Raw genomic sequence first — 16,924 nt, 5'->3', positions numbered from 1 at the left:
ACTATTCAGTATCAGATACTGAATAGTGCAAAACCACTATTCAGTATCAGATACTGAATAGTGCTAGCCTAAAATTTACATCGCAAACATTGAATGGGCATGCTAATATCCTAAAATAAGCTAAAGACACATTAAATGAATATTTATTTTTGTATAAAATGTCAATCTTTTACGACTTTCTATTAACATAACACAAACGGTTGTAATCGTAACTCCATCAATGAAACCACAATCAGACGACATGCCTCCAACTGCGAATAACTCGTAGAATTACGAAATTTTATGCTTCGATTTCAGATCTTCACGAGCATTTAAATCGTTAAAACTTATTTTTAAATGAATGAATGTTGATGCCAGACTGCATGGTTTAAAGGATTTTAAAGTGTTATTTAATCCATGAGATGGTAAATAAATTATCTATAAATTAACTAAAGCGACTATTACTGTTATCTCTTAAAAGATACTCATGTTTTAATCTTCCAGTAGGCAAGTCTGCATGGTGCTGGTGCCTCAAGGGATTTATGTAGTCGTCGTCGGGTCGCAGATGGGGGTTTGGTGGGATTTTTTTATATTGCTCAGCTTGCTAAGTATGTAATTATCTGCACCAGATGAGATGCAAGGCAACGTAATAAAACTACTTTGTAAATGTCATGGAGTGTTCACTTATGGCTTGATATATAAATGTACCAAACCTGAGACTATGGAACTTAAGGCAAAATATGGTGTCTTATAACTAATGTAAACCTTGAACTCAATATGTGATTAACGCTATGGAAGAATATTGAATATAATAGTAAAGAAAATATATATTGCATTCCATCCAAACTTCTGGATGAATAAATCTTGCATTGCAAACAGTGTCCGTGATAAATATCCTATAATATATTTTAGACAAATGCAATGAATGCCTGTGTATAATGTATTTTACATAATTTCATATTTGTATATAACTAAAGATTAAATGTGACTTAATGTTGATTTCATGTATTCTAATACAGTTTAGTATGAAATCACAAACAACGATGTTTCAGTGCTTCAAGGCATAATATAGTAGTTATTGGGTGGCAGATGGACGTTTTTCATTACTCAGCGCGCTGAGTATTTGATTACCTGCACCACTCGAGGTGCGAGTGAGCTTAATGAATTAACTTTGAATATCAGAGAGTGTATGATATCGGCTCAATAAAATCATTTTAATCGTTGAGGATATGGAAATTTTAGTCAGAGTTATGTTCTGCATAACTAGTTAAGACCTATTTCCCTCACTCGACTCAGGTACAAATTGAACTAAGTATCTGATTATTGGTATGGAATAATTTTTGATGAGCGTGCATATATTGGTGAAGAAAAGAAATCGCATTCCATCCAGGAACTTCTGGATAGATATTAAGTTTTGCATTGCAAACAGTGCCCATGTTAAAATCCAATAGTATATTTTACATATATTCTATCATATCCATTCCTGTGCAATATTTCCTTTACATTACTTTACTTTTGTATTGAACCAAGAAATATAAATTACTTAATTGTAATTTCATCAAACCTAACATCTTACTATGAAATTACAAATAATTGACTGTGTCAGTGCTCAAGGCATTTATGTAGTTAAAGGGTCGCAGGTGGAAGTTTGTTTTTTTCTATTACTCAGCTTGCTAAGTATTTAATTGCCTGCACCACTTGAGATGCAAATGAATTTAATGGTTCTCTTTGTATGCACCAGAGGGTATACTCTCTTGACACAATAAAATTATTTTATTCTCCAAGGATATGGAAATATTGGGGAAAGCATGGTGTTGTATAACTAATATACACATATTTTCTCACTCAACTCAGGTACAAAGTAAACTTAGCTTCTGATAATCGGTATGGAAGAATACTTAATGGTCATGCCATTTATATTAAAGAAAATCTATATCGCATTCCTTACTGAACTTCTGAAGATATCTTGCATTGCAAATAGTGAGCACAATCAAATCCTATAATTGTTTAGATAAATGCTATGAATGCAAGTGTAAAATGTCTTTTACATTATTTCATTTTTGTATTGCACTAACTATAAAAAGTTACTTAATTGTGATTTCATGTAATCTAACATTCTACTTTGAAATCACAAACAATAGAAATATTCTATGTACCCCAAGGCATTAACCACTTAACAGTCGTAACCTGGAAAAACAAGTATTTAAAAATCTGGCCAAAAACTCGTCTTTCAAACATCAATCGATTTAAATCACCAACATCTTGGCAAAAACCCCTCAAACCTGGGACTTCTGCGATGTCTCAGGTATGAGAGTTTTTACCAACCTGAAAGTCATTTAAATCGATCGATATTTGATGGACTAGTTTTCTGGCCAAATTTTCAAATATTAGTGTTTCCAGAGTACGATAGTTAACTGGTTAATGTAGTTATCGGATCACAGATAAAACTTTTTATTCTTGCATTGTTCACCTTGGTAAGTATTTAATTATCCGCACTATTTGAGGTACAAGGCAACTTAATGAAACATCTTTGTGTATACCAGAGGGTGTACGCTCAAGCTTCAATAAAACCACTTTATAGTCGGAGTCTATGGACATTTTTAGGCAAAGCACAGTTTTGTATAATCAATTTACATTCCAAGTCCCCCCTTTGGCGTTCCACTGAAAACAGTCCTTGTCTTTACAAAGATCCCTGTTTTACTCTTTCTTTCTTTTTTTCTTTCCTTTTCCCCCCACTTAATCGATACGATTAATCTGTGTCTGGCTCTTTGGCATCATGTGGCATCGTTTGGCTCAATTTAAAATGAGCTATGGTCGATATATCGATGCTTTATCCATTTGTTGTCGATATTTTGATTTTATAGAGCTAACTATATTATAATATAACGCCGTCAAAACATGACCCAGATAAGTAGATGCAAATGACCCGAACTATGCTGCAAGTGACTCTTAAGTATGTCATACGGACCCAATCAACATTTTTGTTGACACATTTCTTAGCAGCAGACTGTCAATTCTTTCAATCCTTCCTTTCTCTCTGACCAAAACAGTTAGTGCTGCAGTTTTAAACAACTAAACAGAAGTAGATAATACATACTTTGCTTTGAAAGAATTTCACTTTCGTCTTGAAAGGGTTAATAGAAATAGATCAATACAATTCTCTCCCTGCGAATGCTATGAAATGAGCACTTCACCTGATGCCTTTTACTCGAGACAAACATGTCATCCTTATGAGTGGCTGTGTCATAAAAACAAAAGACCGGTTTGGTTTTCCGATACGGATTTAGTGTCTGGTCACACAAGAACAACTAACTGTTGTGGTGCATGCTTACAATTGACACAATGCTGGTACTTATTGGGTATTACGTCTATTAGTCCTGACATGATGTGTGACAAACCACGGTAATCGGGTATTCTGTCAGAGGGAACTAGACGGAGAAAATTTAGTTTTATGTCTAAATGTGACCTACCAGGGTAATCGGGTATTCTGTCAGAGGGAACTAGACTAAAATTGAGTTTTAAGTCTAAATGTGACCTACCAGAGCAAGCAGGTATTATGTCAGAGTGATCTAGACGGAGAAAATTGAGTTTTAAATGTAAATGTGACCTACCGCCCCCAAACGGTATCGTGTCGTAATAAATGAGATCCTTAAAAGTGAATTAGGAATTAAAATGATAAGAAATACTAACGTCGGGCCTATTGCAATGTAAGACGTTGTATTTATTATTTGCCACGACGAATATAAACTAACCCCATGTTTCATATTTGAAGCAAAAAATTCGATTCCCAACACCTAGTTGTTCTCAACATAACACCGCTTTGAGACCCGGTGGGTCACAGATAGTCAGAATGAGGAAATTAAAGATTTTTGGAGTTAAAGGAACAAAGCCCACTCAGTCGTACTCTGGGAAAACCCATATTTTAAAGTTAGGCCAGAAATAAAGAAGTCCCAGGTCTGAGAGTTGGGTTGGTTTTTTTTTTTTTTTGCCAAGATGAGGGCCATTTAAATCGATCGATAATTGAAGGACGAGTTTTCTGGCCAAATTTTAAAATATGGGTCTTTTTCAAGAGTACGGCAGCACTGTCCTCGATGATGGATATATTTGAATTCTATTTTTTAATAAATTAATATTAAAATTCATAATAACAAGAAATGAAGTGAGTAGGAAAGTGCCAGAGGACAACAGAGAATAAAAACTTCGCGGCGGCGATGGGGGCTCGAACCCCCATCGCCGCCCCGAAGTTTTTATTCTCTGTTGTCTTCTGGCACTTTCCTACTCACTTCATTTCTTGTTATTATCAACGTTAGTCACTCACTTTTCTCTACTGAAATTCAATTTCAAGTGACAAGTGTATTCCGAAATGATACCGTATTGAGTCGGTTTGTCACATATAAAAACATCTCAATATGACATACTTGTTGGTTTATAAAATATAAGTAGACCATTGCCATCTTTAACACATTATGCCGACATGACAGAATCCGTTGGGCTGGTTTGTAAACGTTTATCGCAATGAGTAACGTAAAGAAATGCTTCGCAATGCATCTTAATGCATCATGTATAAAGAAAAATAAAATGAATAAAAATATAGCAATAAATATATTACATGTTTGGCAGCCAAATTAGGACCATATCCACCGCTAGGTTGAGAAAGAAATTTCACCAACCGAAGGCTCTAGCTCTAAGCCATCCTATAGTTCATGAGTTCATGATTTGAGAACGGAATATGTTGTTTGTATATAAATTCAGCGATGTATAGCCGTTTGGATATTCACAATACCACAACCACTACATCAGTTTAAACCGTAATGTTCAGAGAAAGCAGATAAGTTTGAAGAAATTTCCAAATTCGCAGAAAGTGACCGAGAGCCTTAAAGCCTATGATTCGCCTTAGAGTTTATCCCAGTTTCTGTAACATTAAATGGAGTGTAGAATTTACCTGACATTCTATTGGTAAGGTACTAGTCTTTCAGAAAGTATTTTCCAAAATTTTAACATACATTAGTTAATAGCTTGGATCAGTAGAATACATAGTTGACTATGAAATGGATAAGTAAAATATAAAATGAATGAACTTGACATCACTCTGCTTTTTGAAAATGCTTTAAGATGCCTGTTGGGTGATACGTTCTTACCAAATTACCTCATACTAATGATGCTATGCAATACTCATTACATATGCCAGCCATATTAAACATACCAATACATAGAATTGCGTGTAACCTGTAACGTTTTGAGTCTGATTTATTTAGTGAGAACTAATCACTAACAGGCTAACTAGAAAAAAAACCAAAGAGTTGATAGACGTCAACTTCGTTCCTTCAATAAGCATTTATGGTTGTACAAAGTATTACTATTTGATACGATTGATCTGGCGGACAAAACTGGTGAATATCTTATTTAAACGCATATGATCATTACATAGTTGTTTATGACCAGTCCACTTATCCGGATAGGAACTATTCTGGACATGCATACAGTACAAGCCCATGTTTTTTACAGGACAAAAAAATTTGCAGAATATCTTTGAACCAGAGCGTCTGCTGGAACCGATGTGAACCCAATGAGTACCTGTTGCAAATGGCTTATCTAGCCACAGATAGATTATGCCAAAGGTTATCACACGCAGGAGAAGGAAATGTCATATTTAGCCCAGATCTTGTCCAAAAATAAACTTTACAATATACGCACGATATAGAATGAAGCTTATCTCTGGTTTTTAAATTGGAATGGAGTAATTTTCACGTAGTGGCGCGGTGGCAGATTGATAAGACAACGATGCCATACTCTGCTGATTTGTTAAAAAAAAAAAACATTTTTAAATTTTAGTCAGAACACTCGTCCTTCAAATACCGGTAGATTAAAATTCCCCTCATCTTCTCCCAAACTCTTAAACTAAGGAGTCCGTTGAAGTATGACCTAAGGCTTCTTTGAAGTCCCGGGTTTAAGAGTTTTTATCGATATTTTGGAGGACTAGTTTTCTTGCCAAAATGAGTCTTTTTGGTGTTTTTTTTCAGAGTACGCCAGAGGGAGACCTCTCTGGTGCTGTTCATTATTTTCTTATTCGCTTTTTTTTTTAATACGGCTATTTTGCAAATTGCATCACTTAGCCTTTGTAAAAATGTTCTTAATTTGTTGGGGTTTTTACTAAAGATTATACTAAAAATGTTAACATTCTTGGTTTTTGTGTGTTGTTGTTGTTGTTGTTGTTATTATTATTATTATTATTATTATTATTATTATTATTATTATTATTATTATTATTTATTATTATTATTATTATTAATTATTATTATTATTTATTATTATATTATTATTATTATTATTATTATTATTATTATTATTATTATATTATTATATTATTTTATTATTATTATTATTATTTTTAGTAGTAGTCGAAGTTGTAGCAGTAGTAGTAGTATTAGTAGTAGTACTTGTAGTAGTAGTAGTAGTAGTAGTAGTAGTAGTAGTAGTAGTAGTAGTAGTAGTAGTAGTAGTAGTGGTGGTGGTGGTTGTAGTAGTAGTAATAGTAGTAGTAGTAGTAGTAGTAGTAGTAGTAGTAGTAGTAGTAGTAGTAGTAGTAGTAGTAGTAGTAGTAGTAGTAGTAGCAGCAGTTGTTGTTGTTGTGGTAGTACTAGTAGAGATTTTATCCGACCCCCTTGTCCACATAGCAGTAATTGGGTATGTGGGTATATGATATCTGGCGAAAAGTACTTTGCGATAGATTAGCATCCTATCAAAGGGATAGCAAGTAATTGTCCGGAAGACGCTACAGAAACCGGGATAATATCCCGTTCCATTGCTATTACCATCATTCCTTCATTCCTTGAAAACAAGCCCCGCCCCCCCCCCCCCCCAAGAAATACTAATAAAATATAAAAAATAAATAAATAAATAAATAACAACAACAACAAAAAGCACGTTGTATGCGTGATTTTGTGTTTGTATGTGTTTCTTTGGCTGAAGAAATAAATAAAATGTGTGTTTGTGTGTGAGTGTGTCTTTTTGTATATATTTTATGTGAGAGCGCATGTGTTTGTGCTGGTTTGGATGTGGGTGCATTCGTTGATAACTAACAATTTGTAAACAATTATTCAAACCTTAAACTTTATCCGTCAGGGTTTTTTTAATTCAAGGGAGATAAATCTTGATTTAATGGCAATATGTGAAATGTATTTGCAGTTGTTGTTCTTGCCACAAGTTGGTGTTCCGAAAGCAGAAGTGTTTGAGATAACAGATATCTCACGATACTATTTTTAATCTTATTTGCCAGCCAGCCAGATTTCTGTGGCCGACCTTTGTGTGGAGAAAGCAGGTAGTGCTGAAACAAATGTAAATAATGATAGTAACAACAGTAGTTATGATGATGATGATGATGATGATGATGATGATGATGATGATGATGATGATGATGATGATGATGATGATGATGACGGTCGTGATGGTGAAGATCATGAGGATAATTATAGTGGTTGGGACATATGTCGATAATGATAATAATAATAGTAATAATAATAGTAATACTACTACTACTACTACTACTACTACTACTACTACTACTACTACTACTACTACTACTACTACTACTACTACTACTACTACTATACTACTACTACTACTACTACTACTACTACTACTATACTACTACTAATAATAATAATAATAATAATAATATAATAATGATGAATGATGATAATAATAATAATAATAATAATAATAATAATAATAATAATAATAATAATAATAATAATAATAATAATAATAATAATAATAATAATAATAATAATAATATAATAATAATCACAATCATAATCATAATCATAATAACAACAGTAATAATAATGACGATGATGATGACGATGATGATGATGAGGAGGAGGAGGAGGAGGAGGAGGAGGAGGAGGAGGAGGAGGAGGAGGATGCAATGATGATGATAATGATGATGATATGACAACGACGGCCATGATCAGAAGAAGAAGAAGAAGAAGAAGAAGAAGAAGAAGAAGAAGAAGAAGAAGAAGAAGAAGAAGAAGAAGAAGAAGAAGAAGAGGGAGGAGGAGGAGGAGGAGGAGGAGGAGGAGGAGGAGGAGGAGGAGGAGGAGGAGAGGAGGAGGAGAAGAAGAAGAAGAAGAAGAAGAAGAAGAAGAAGAAGAAGAAGAAGAAGAAGAAGAAGAAGAAGAAGAAGGGAAGAGGATCGGAAGAAGGAGGAGAAGGAGGAGTGGTAAAGAATTCTTCAGGAAGGGTTTTATACACACAGTACCTACTCCTTCCTTGAATTCATCTCACATTAGGCAGATAGGTCAGTGACTTTAAGGTCCCCTACTTCTTGTTGATGCTGTGTTGTATATATACACACACAGTCTGAATGAGATCGTGTTTAATGTTTACCTCGTTTCCCATGAACCTCCCCAAATGCCAGAGTGATTCTGGTTGGATATTGTATATAGAGCAATATCCACTAAGCGAGCTCAAATCGCTTTACAATGGGGTCCAAAGCCGACAGCAACACTTAATATGTAGGACGAAACATGGCGCATATCAATTATATTTTTCAACGGAGACATTGCTGTGACGGTCAGGTGCTTAACTGTCAACTTATCGATCATTTTCAGTATTTTCCCAAAAATGGCAGGCTTACCCAGCAGAAAAAATGATTTTTTAAACTTAAACAATCTCTCTACAAAACAACTTTATGTTCTTATTAGTTAAACAAAGATAATTCTTCAAAGTTTGTGATATATAAAATATATCTGAATAAGAAAACAAATGTATTGTGTCGTAACAAATGTGACGATTTTGCTGCAGGTGGTAAGGAGAGGGTTAATTTACACCTGAATGCGGTGATAGAATGTGAGTAAAGAGCCTTTTCTAAGGACTCATCTTTGCGCCGCTCAGAGCGGAACTCGAATCAAGGACTTGCCTATTTTGCAATGCTCCAAGTTTGAGAGATTTTGCCAAGATGAGGGTCATATAAATCGATTGGTATTTGAAGGTAGGACGAGTTTTCTGGCCAAATTTTTAAATACGAGTTTTTCTAGAGTACGACAGTTAACTGGTTAAAATTCGACAACTGGTTCAAATGGTTATCATACCAGACTATGGCGGCGGGTAACATAAAATTGAAAATGGAGAGGCTTTGTATGGGAAAAAAACAGGTTTGAGAGAACCTGAGAACCTGTTCTGTTCTGTTCTGTTTTGTTCCCATATGAAGCCTCTCCATTTTCACTCTTTCGTTAGTATTTTCACGATGACCGGCTTCGGGTAGCCCTACCGTTTTCCAACATAAAATTATAACATTGAGACAAATACTAAGGAGAGAGAGAGAGAAAGAAAGAAAGAGAGAGAGAGAGAGAGAGAGAGAGAGAGAGAGAGAGAGAGGGGGGGGGGGGGGAGAACGTGCCAACAAATCCAGTTTTATTAACAGAAGAAGTCTGAGTACAAGTGGTCCGTTCATTATAGCTGGGTGGAACTGGACTTGTCTCGTTACTAGCGACAGGATATTTATGCCTGGTTTTAATCAGTTCCATGGTTTGTGAGTTTGGAAGGATCTGGCTTTTTATTATATTATACACGAATATCATATAACAGTTAAAGTCATTTGTTGGAGGGGGTGGGGGGGGGGGTTAATATTTTTATTTTATTTTCACTTTCATAATATAGAATTGAGATTTATTGGGTATAATTATAAATGTGGTGTAATGGAAGGCGTAACGAGAAATAGACAAAAAGGTTTTGAGCTATTGCCTGTATTGAGAACAGATTGAACCCATATCTAAAACAATCAAACTATTACTACTTTAACATTGCAAAGTTTTTTTTATGAAATTCATAGAAATAACAAAATATGAATCTTTTTGTAAGAATTGATTGAGCAAGATGTGTTTTTGTTTTATTATTATTTTTTTAAAATGTTGTTCTTGTTGTCGCTGAAATAAAATCTCAATTCTAAACAAAATTGAGATGGATGGGTAAGATAAATGCACAGACCAAAACAAGATGACTTTTATTCACACTCGGATAACTGATTACACAAAAACAAGAGACCGTCTGAGGGAATTTTGTGATGTTTATCCTAATGGTGGGTTCTTACCTGTAAAAACGCTGATTTTAGAGATTTTTCCCTAGGTGTGTTATAATCTGTTTTGACACAGCGTGTATTCAAAGTGAATCTTGTAAACAAATGTTGACTTGAGGTCGTATTTGTTTATATTTCGTGATACTTGATAAAACCATGCGTCTTGATCTTTTCTTTACAGAAAGTTATTTTGAGTCAGACATGAAAAAAATGTTGTTCACCTGTCGCCTATATCATATAAAAATTTCATTAAAATTTTTTTTTTCATGGCAGAATGGAATATATCCAAGTTTGTCCCGATATCACCGTACTCTGAAAAAATACATTTTAAAGATTTTAGCCGGAAAATTCCTCCTTCAAATATCGATCAATTAAAATGACCTTCATCTTGTCAAATACTCGAAAACCTGGCACTTCAATGACGTATGGCACCACAGACGCTATGTTATCTATGTATGGCACTGTCGGTCGATGTTCGAGACCAACATTTCATCCTTTGAAAAGATTGTTTTCTCACTATACTCAGTTGTAAATTGAATACTAATTGTCCCGTTAAATGGTTGTGCCTGTTGATAATTCATTATTAATATTACTATTACTATAGCTTCTTAAATATCGTCTGGACTTACAATTAAGTGATCATTTTGGCTTGTAAAGCGTATTGAGCACAGTAAAATGTAGATAGTACGCCATTTGAAAACGGTAAAAGGCGACGTATAGTTATTTACAGGTCTGATAACACGAATTGTTATGGCCTCATTATTGTAATAGAAACACTCTCAAATTGACGCAAAACATTATCTACTACAACAATGCTAAAGCAGGCCCATCATTACGTTCGGTAATCAGACCTGCTAATTTGTTCACCAAGGTCAAAGGCCATACTATTTTTGAGCCATGCTGAATTGTGTGCTTAACATAATATTGTTCTTTTGTAGAATGTTTCTGATTTTCTTATGTATAGAATTACCGTATCTTTTATTCTCCCACTCTCTTTCTCGTGACTTCTCGCCTTGTTATCTCTATTCTTCCAACCTGTTGTCTCATGGGCTGTTTCTAACTCTTTGTTTACATTATGATAATTCACATGGCCTGTTGTGTTTTTTTTTCTTTATAACAAAATTCATAAACGAAACAAAACAAAATTATAAGTTATTAGCCATCTTATAAACAACACAATCTTTTCAAAAATTGTTCTAATACACAAGTCATATATTGTAAAAAAGTGAGTGGGCATGGGCCACAATATGTTTTTGAACACTCATTTCATCATTTAAAAAAAGGAAAGTTCTCTATCATAAATCATTATTTATACCCATTGACTCCTATCCTTTTTAGCAAAATCATTACTGACCACTTAATTACCTTACTCTGGAAAGACAAATATTTAAAAATTTGGCCAGAAAACATGTCCTTCAAATAATATCGATCGATTTAAATGACCCGCATCTCGGATATGTGATACTAAGCTGCTAGAAGCTGTGGACTGTAAAAAGTAATACGCAAAAATGAATATAACAGCTTAAAATAAAAAGAACAAAATACCCGACATGTTTCGGGCTCAACCCCCTTCTTCAGCTAACAACAACAAAAAAAAACAAAACAATAAAGACATAAATACATTACTCAATTCCAGATTGAACTTCGCGAAGTTCCAGGTTTGAGAGTTTTTGCCAAGACGAGGGTCATTTAAATCGATCAATAGTTAAAGGACGAGTTTTCTGGCTAACGTTTTGAACCCATGTTTTCGAGAGTACTGCAGTTAATTGGTTAATCACGTAAAGTTTCCTTTGTTTTCATTATATTTCTTAAGCATTACTTATACTATTCTCAGGAACACAGAGAATGAAGTAGGAATATCGGTAAAAAAAGAAATCATGACATAATATATACTAATGTGGATTTCCCAGAAATTTCGAAAGCTTATGTCATACCAAACTGATTTCTTGGAGTTCAGAGAAATTTCAAAAGCTTTATGTTCAATACCCAAAACGTTGATTTCTGATTGACCAGTCTTATTTTTTTAAAAAAAAAGAGAAATGTCACCATTTCATTGTCAATAAAACATGGAGTGGCCTATATTTACGAAGTGGAAACCTCAGCATCGTGACCATATAGAGTAGGGTTTAGTGGTCATTGTCTGCTAAGAGGAAATAACAAATATCGACATAACCACCAGTCATTAAGCTTTACTCATTCTTAGTTCGATTGTATAAAGCAGTTAAATTCACTCCCATGACATCAAATGAATAGGACATTGTCTACTCCAGGGTACTTGCCAAGACAATCTAAAAATAAGTAAATGATACGCAGAGAAGAAAAAGTACAATATTTTAAAAAGTCATAGAAAAAGTCAAACCAGAAAACCAGCCTTCCTTGACTATTTGTTATTTTTTAGACTGCCAGTTGGTGATTAGATCTCAATCAAGTCAATCTTTCATAGTGTAAACGTTTATAGTTCCTCACAGTTTTGTGTGTTTGTACAGTTTCTCTAGCGGGTAGAGCTGTTGAATATGTTATTTAAACACATGCTATGAATGTTTGAATTTTTTTCCTGCTTTATCTTAACACATAGGACGAGACCTGGCGCCTGTAAGAGTCGAACCCGTGTTATCACAATTCGAACGTTATATAAACCCCTTGAAGACTAGGTCGTATATTGAAAATTATACTGAACAGCAGCTATCGTTTAACCAATATTAATATTTTTTTCTCCTCTTCTATTTTAGTGGAATCTCAGATGCTGTCCAACATTTATGCCAGTGGGTGTACGGGTCAAGAACTCCGCCTATCATGTCCGAGAAACCACCGTCTGGCCATCAAGAGGGTGTTCTATGGCGTCAAGCAAGGCTGGGGGTGTAGGAGCATTATGGACAAGTACAAGGGACCTGGGACAGTCAACACTATCAATGTGTGAGTTGGGATATTTGGAATATATTTGATGCATTAGGATAATCTTGAGCTTGAGCTTTTATATAGAGCAATATTCACTAAATGTGCTCAAAGCGCTTTTCAAGGGGTCTCTGACCAACAGCAACACGTAACATGTAGAGCAAAACATGATGCCTGTTAGGCGATATTACATTTTTTTGCAGACAGAGACAACGCTGTTAACGGCCAGGTACTCATTTTCTATCGGAGTACGGTGAGAGCATGTGAGTAAAGAGCCTTATCCAAGGACTCAACTATGCACCCTGAGAGGCTCGAACCCAGGACCTTCCGATCCGAAAGCGAGAGTCATACCACAAGACCACATAGCCGCAGATAGGATAGCTTAGCGTGAACAGCAGCAGAAGTGGTTGTGAAGTAGAACCGCGGATTTCCCGCGATATTTTAGTTGCCGGCTAATTGAATGAATACTTCCTTAAGTTGCCGACTACCTACTCGTATTCATGAATACTTCTGAACAAAATAGAAAATGAGGCAAAGAATTCTCTGATTTTTTCAGAGCAAGCATTTTGGAATTTGATACTAGACGTCTACATGAAACAGTGAACAACTTATATTCTTGAACAAGACTTAAAGACGGAATACTTTTAAAACCAAACGTAACTTTTACCATAAATGTGACAACAAATATTTACTGTAAAATTCAAGCACAACACAATTTGATTTCAATGAAATGATTCATGAATACTTTTGATCCGAGATGCATGGTGCCGACTCATACTATTCGCTGTTTGTAATCGCTTGGTCCGGGATTCATTCACCTATTCATCACAGCCCTATTGTGAAGATGTTTGTGATGATTATGGTGACAATAGTAACGTCATGATAAACCAAGAACGTTTCTCATATTTAGCTTGATTTTAGGTAAAATATTTCAGTTTTAACTGTTTTTGCTGTTGGACAGAATAGTTTTTAGCCCTTGAATTTTCCATATGAATTTATTTTTTATCTTCTAAGATTTATTTATATTTTTCAATGACAGCAGCTAGCAGCACAATAATATCCACTTGCTCACTTTGATCTTTTACCTTCAATAGAATTCAGAGCGTTCATGGCAACACCACTGAGGATTGTTGCCGGGCCAGCCACACAGATTGTAAAGTCAACGACGACAGCAAATATCCCAGTCTGAATACACGGTGCTCAGGGTACCAAAGCTGTACTGTCCAAGTACAAAAAGTACAAACCAGGATGTCTTGTATCCATCGGAAATACTCAGAGTACATGACCATCATTTATGACTGCGTGCCATGTAAGTAAAGATATTAAATGTAAATACGTCGTGATCTGTCTTCATATCTTTCTATTACTTTCTTGTGCAACATTCCTAGCAGAGACATTGGCTGAGGGGAAAACAGTCAAATTTATAGTATTATTTTTTACAGATGATATTCTTCTTCTTGTAAATCATCTCTTTGTTAGGTACTGTTCCTTTTTTAAAATGTATAATGGTTTGTAAACATTTGAGTGTATTCCACTTCGTGGGATACTGTGCTGGTGTCCTAGTGAGACTTGTAGGTGATCTCAAATTAAAAACGTTGATTATATTATGCACTTTTTTGACTATCCCGTTTTCTTCCTTTTTACTGGCTCGCTGAATTGACCAAAATGTATCTCAAGCGCCGCAAATCTCTTAAAAACAAAATTCAGAGGTTTAAAGCATAACAATTATACTTTAGACTGGGTCAATGTTTGACAACAATCAATCCTTTATTCAATCTATTATTTATTGTTTTCCTTTTTTTGGTTATATTCTACTTTTAAATTATCTATTTTTATATTTATTTATTTTGTTAAAAATCCATCTCTATATTTATGACTGTATCTATTTATTTTCTATTTACGTATTAGTTACCTAGTTACTACTACTTCTACTACATGCTACAACTTACTACTTCTACTAATACTACCACTATTACCACTACTACTACTACTACTACTACTACTACTACTACTACTACTACTACTACTACTACTACTACTACTACTGCTACTACCACTACTACTATTACTACCACTACTACCACTACTACTACCTCTTATACTACTACTACTACTACTACTACTACTACTACTACTACTACTACTACTACTACTACTACTACATTACTACTTTAACTATATATACATACATATCTTATCTACTATTACTACTCCTATTACTTACTACTACTATAACTTACTACTAACTACTACTACTACTAACCACTACTACTACTACTACTTACTATACTACTACTACTACTACTACCTACTTACTACTACTACTACTACTACCTACTACTACTACCTACTACTACAACTACTATACCACTACTACATACTACTACTACTACTACTATACTACTACTACTATACTACTACTACTACTACTACAACTACTAACTACTACTACTACTACTCTACTACTACTTACTACTACTACTACACTACTACTACTACTAACTACTACTACTACTACATACTACTCGACAATTACTACTACAAGTGCTACAACAACCACTACTACTACTGCTACTACTACTCTACTACTACTACAACTACACTACACTATTACACACTACGACTGCTGCTATTACCAATTATCAATTCTTTCATTCCTATTTATTTAATTGTTTATTAAAATCCATTTATAATCTCGTCTATTTTCTAGTGGGAGATATAGTCAACTTTTGTTCCAACGACAAAAGACGTGGAAAGTCCTTGTTTCTGTCCAACAAAGAATATCCACAAGCCATCAGACCCACTGACAAACAGACTGACTGTAAATGCATGGTTAGAACAACAAATTCTAAAGTAAGGCATTATAGTGTAATGTAATGTTCTGAAAATAATTATTTATTAACGGTTGAAAAACGTAGAATAAAGAATCACTGATATAATGAAATAAACACGTTGATATAACGACATGAGATATTGTGTCCCAGTCTCTCCAATATTCTTTATCATTGAGTTCTATAATGACTGTTTATACCTACGCTAATGTTTAAACGATAGTTCCAATCACATTCCTTCTGACGAAAACTTCCATTCTTCGCATTTCTGTTCTTTTATTTCAGATGATCAGTATCCATTCTGTGGATGTGCTCTTAGCCTGGGCGGAGCGTGGACCAAGAGAGTGTCGTCGTAGCTTGAGAATACAGGACCCTATGTCGTATGAAAGACACATCCAGTGTGCACACCGAGGCTTCTATGGCTTTCGAACCATCTACAGTCGAAGCGTCAATAACGTGACAGTAACATTGTCCAGTAAGCCAGGGGATGGGATGGCATTCGTTTGGCTGCAGGTTAAAGGTGTGTATTTGTGACCCATCGCTAAGGGAAGGAATTTTGTCGGAATGAACTTGATTATTCTTGAAATAAGATTTTTTTTTCAATAACCAAAGCCTTGATGTGGCATGAGCCGATTAGAAGAAGAGCAAAGACACTAGGTGAGAGATTAAAACTTTGGTTAAACGACATTATGGCAGACACAGAGTGTAAAGATGACATGCAAATAGTTAAACTGAGCATCATCCTGTGTGATCGCCGTGAACATAATATTTGTAGGTCTGATAATCCAAATTGTTATGGTCTCATTGTTGTAATAGAAATGCTCCAAGACCAATACAATATATTGTCCGACACATGTTAAATAAGCCAAATAAGTGCGTTCTACTATCAGACCTGCAAATATGTGCACGTCACGTCTTTTTCACGTACTTTATTATCAAGAAGTAGTCGTTATTTTTAAAGCCATGAACTCTTTCCTTACGGGCAAATTTCACACCTAACAAACATACTTTTTTTTCACTAAAACATAATATCAGTAAGTTTTTGCTACATATATTTTGTTCTCAACAAAACGAGCTCTACAGCACGGTATTAAACTTAGTGGCGTACAAAGGACATGAGAATGAGAAAAATATTGGCTGTATC

At 34.7% G+C, this 16,924-nt stretch overlaps 1 protein-coding gene across 2 annotated transcripts in view; it reads left to right on the top strand.

The window, feature by feature from the left end:
- Positions 1-16,924, top strand: part of LOC144968405 (uncharacterized) — a gene marked incomplete at its 3' end in the record, with an annotated part of 181,968 nt that overhangs the window by 124,634 nt on the left and 40,410 nt on the right. Inside the window, 4 exon segments of one of the 2 annotated variants that reach the window (XM_078906715.1) lie at positions 12,787-12,970; positions 14,044-14,258; positions 15,660-15,802; positions 16,066-16,300. In XM_078906715.1, the coding sequence (XP_078762841.1) occupies positions 12,787-12,970; positions 14,044-14,258; positions 15,660-15,802; positions 16,066-16,300 (777 nt within the window). 2 annotated transcript variants of the gene reach the window in all.

The sequence above is a fragment of the Berghia stephanieae genome, chromosome 3, assembly GCF_034508935.2.
Source record: "Berghia stephanieae isolate SIO BIC M18660-M18661 chromosome 3, UCSD_Bste_1.3, whole genome shotgun sequence".
In the NCBI taxonomy this organism is placed as follows: Eukaryota; Metazoa; Mollusca; class Gastropoda; order Nudibranchia; family Aeolidiidae; genus Berghia; species Berghia stephanieae.
The sequence above is the reverse complement of the archived record's forward strand: the minus strand, read 5'-3'. Positions and strand labels throughout refer to the sequence as shown.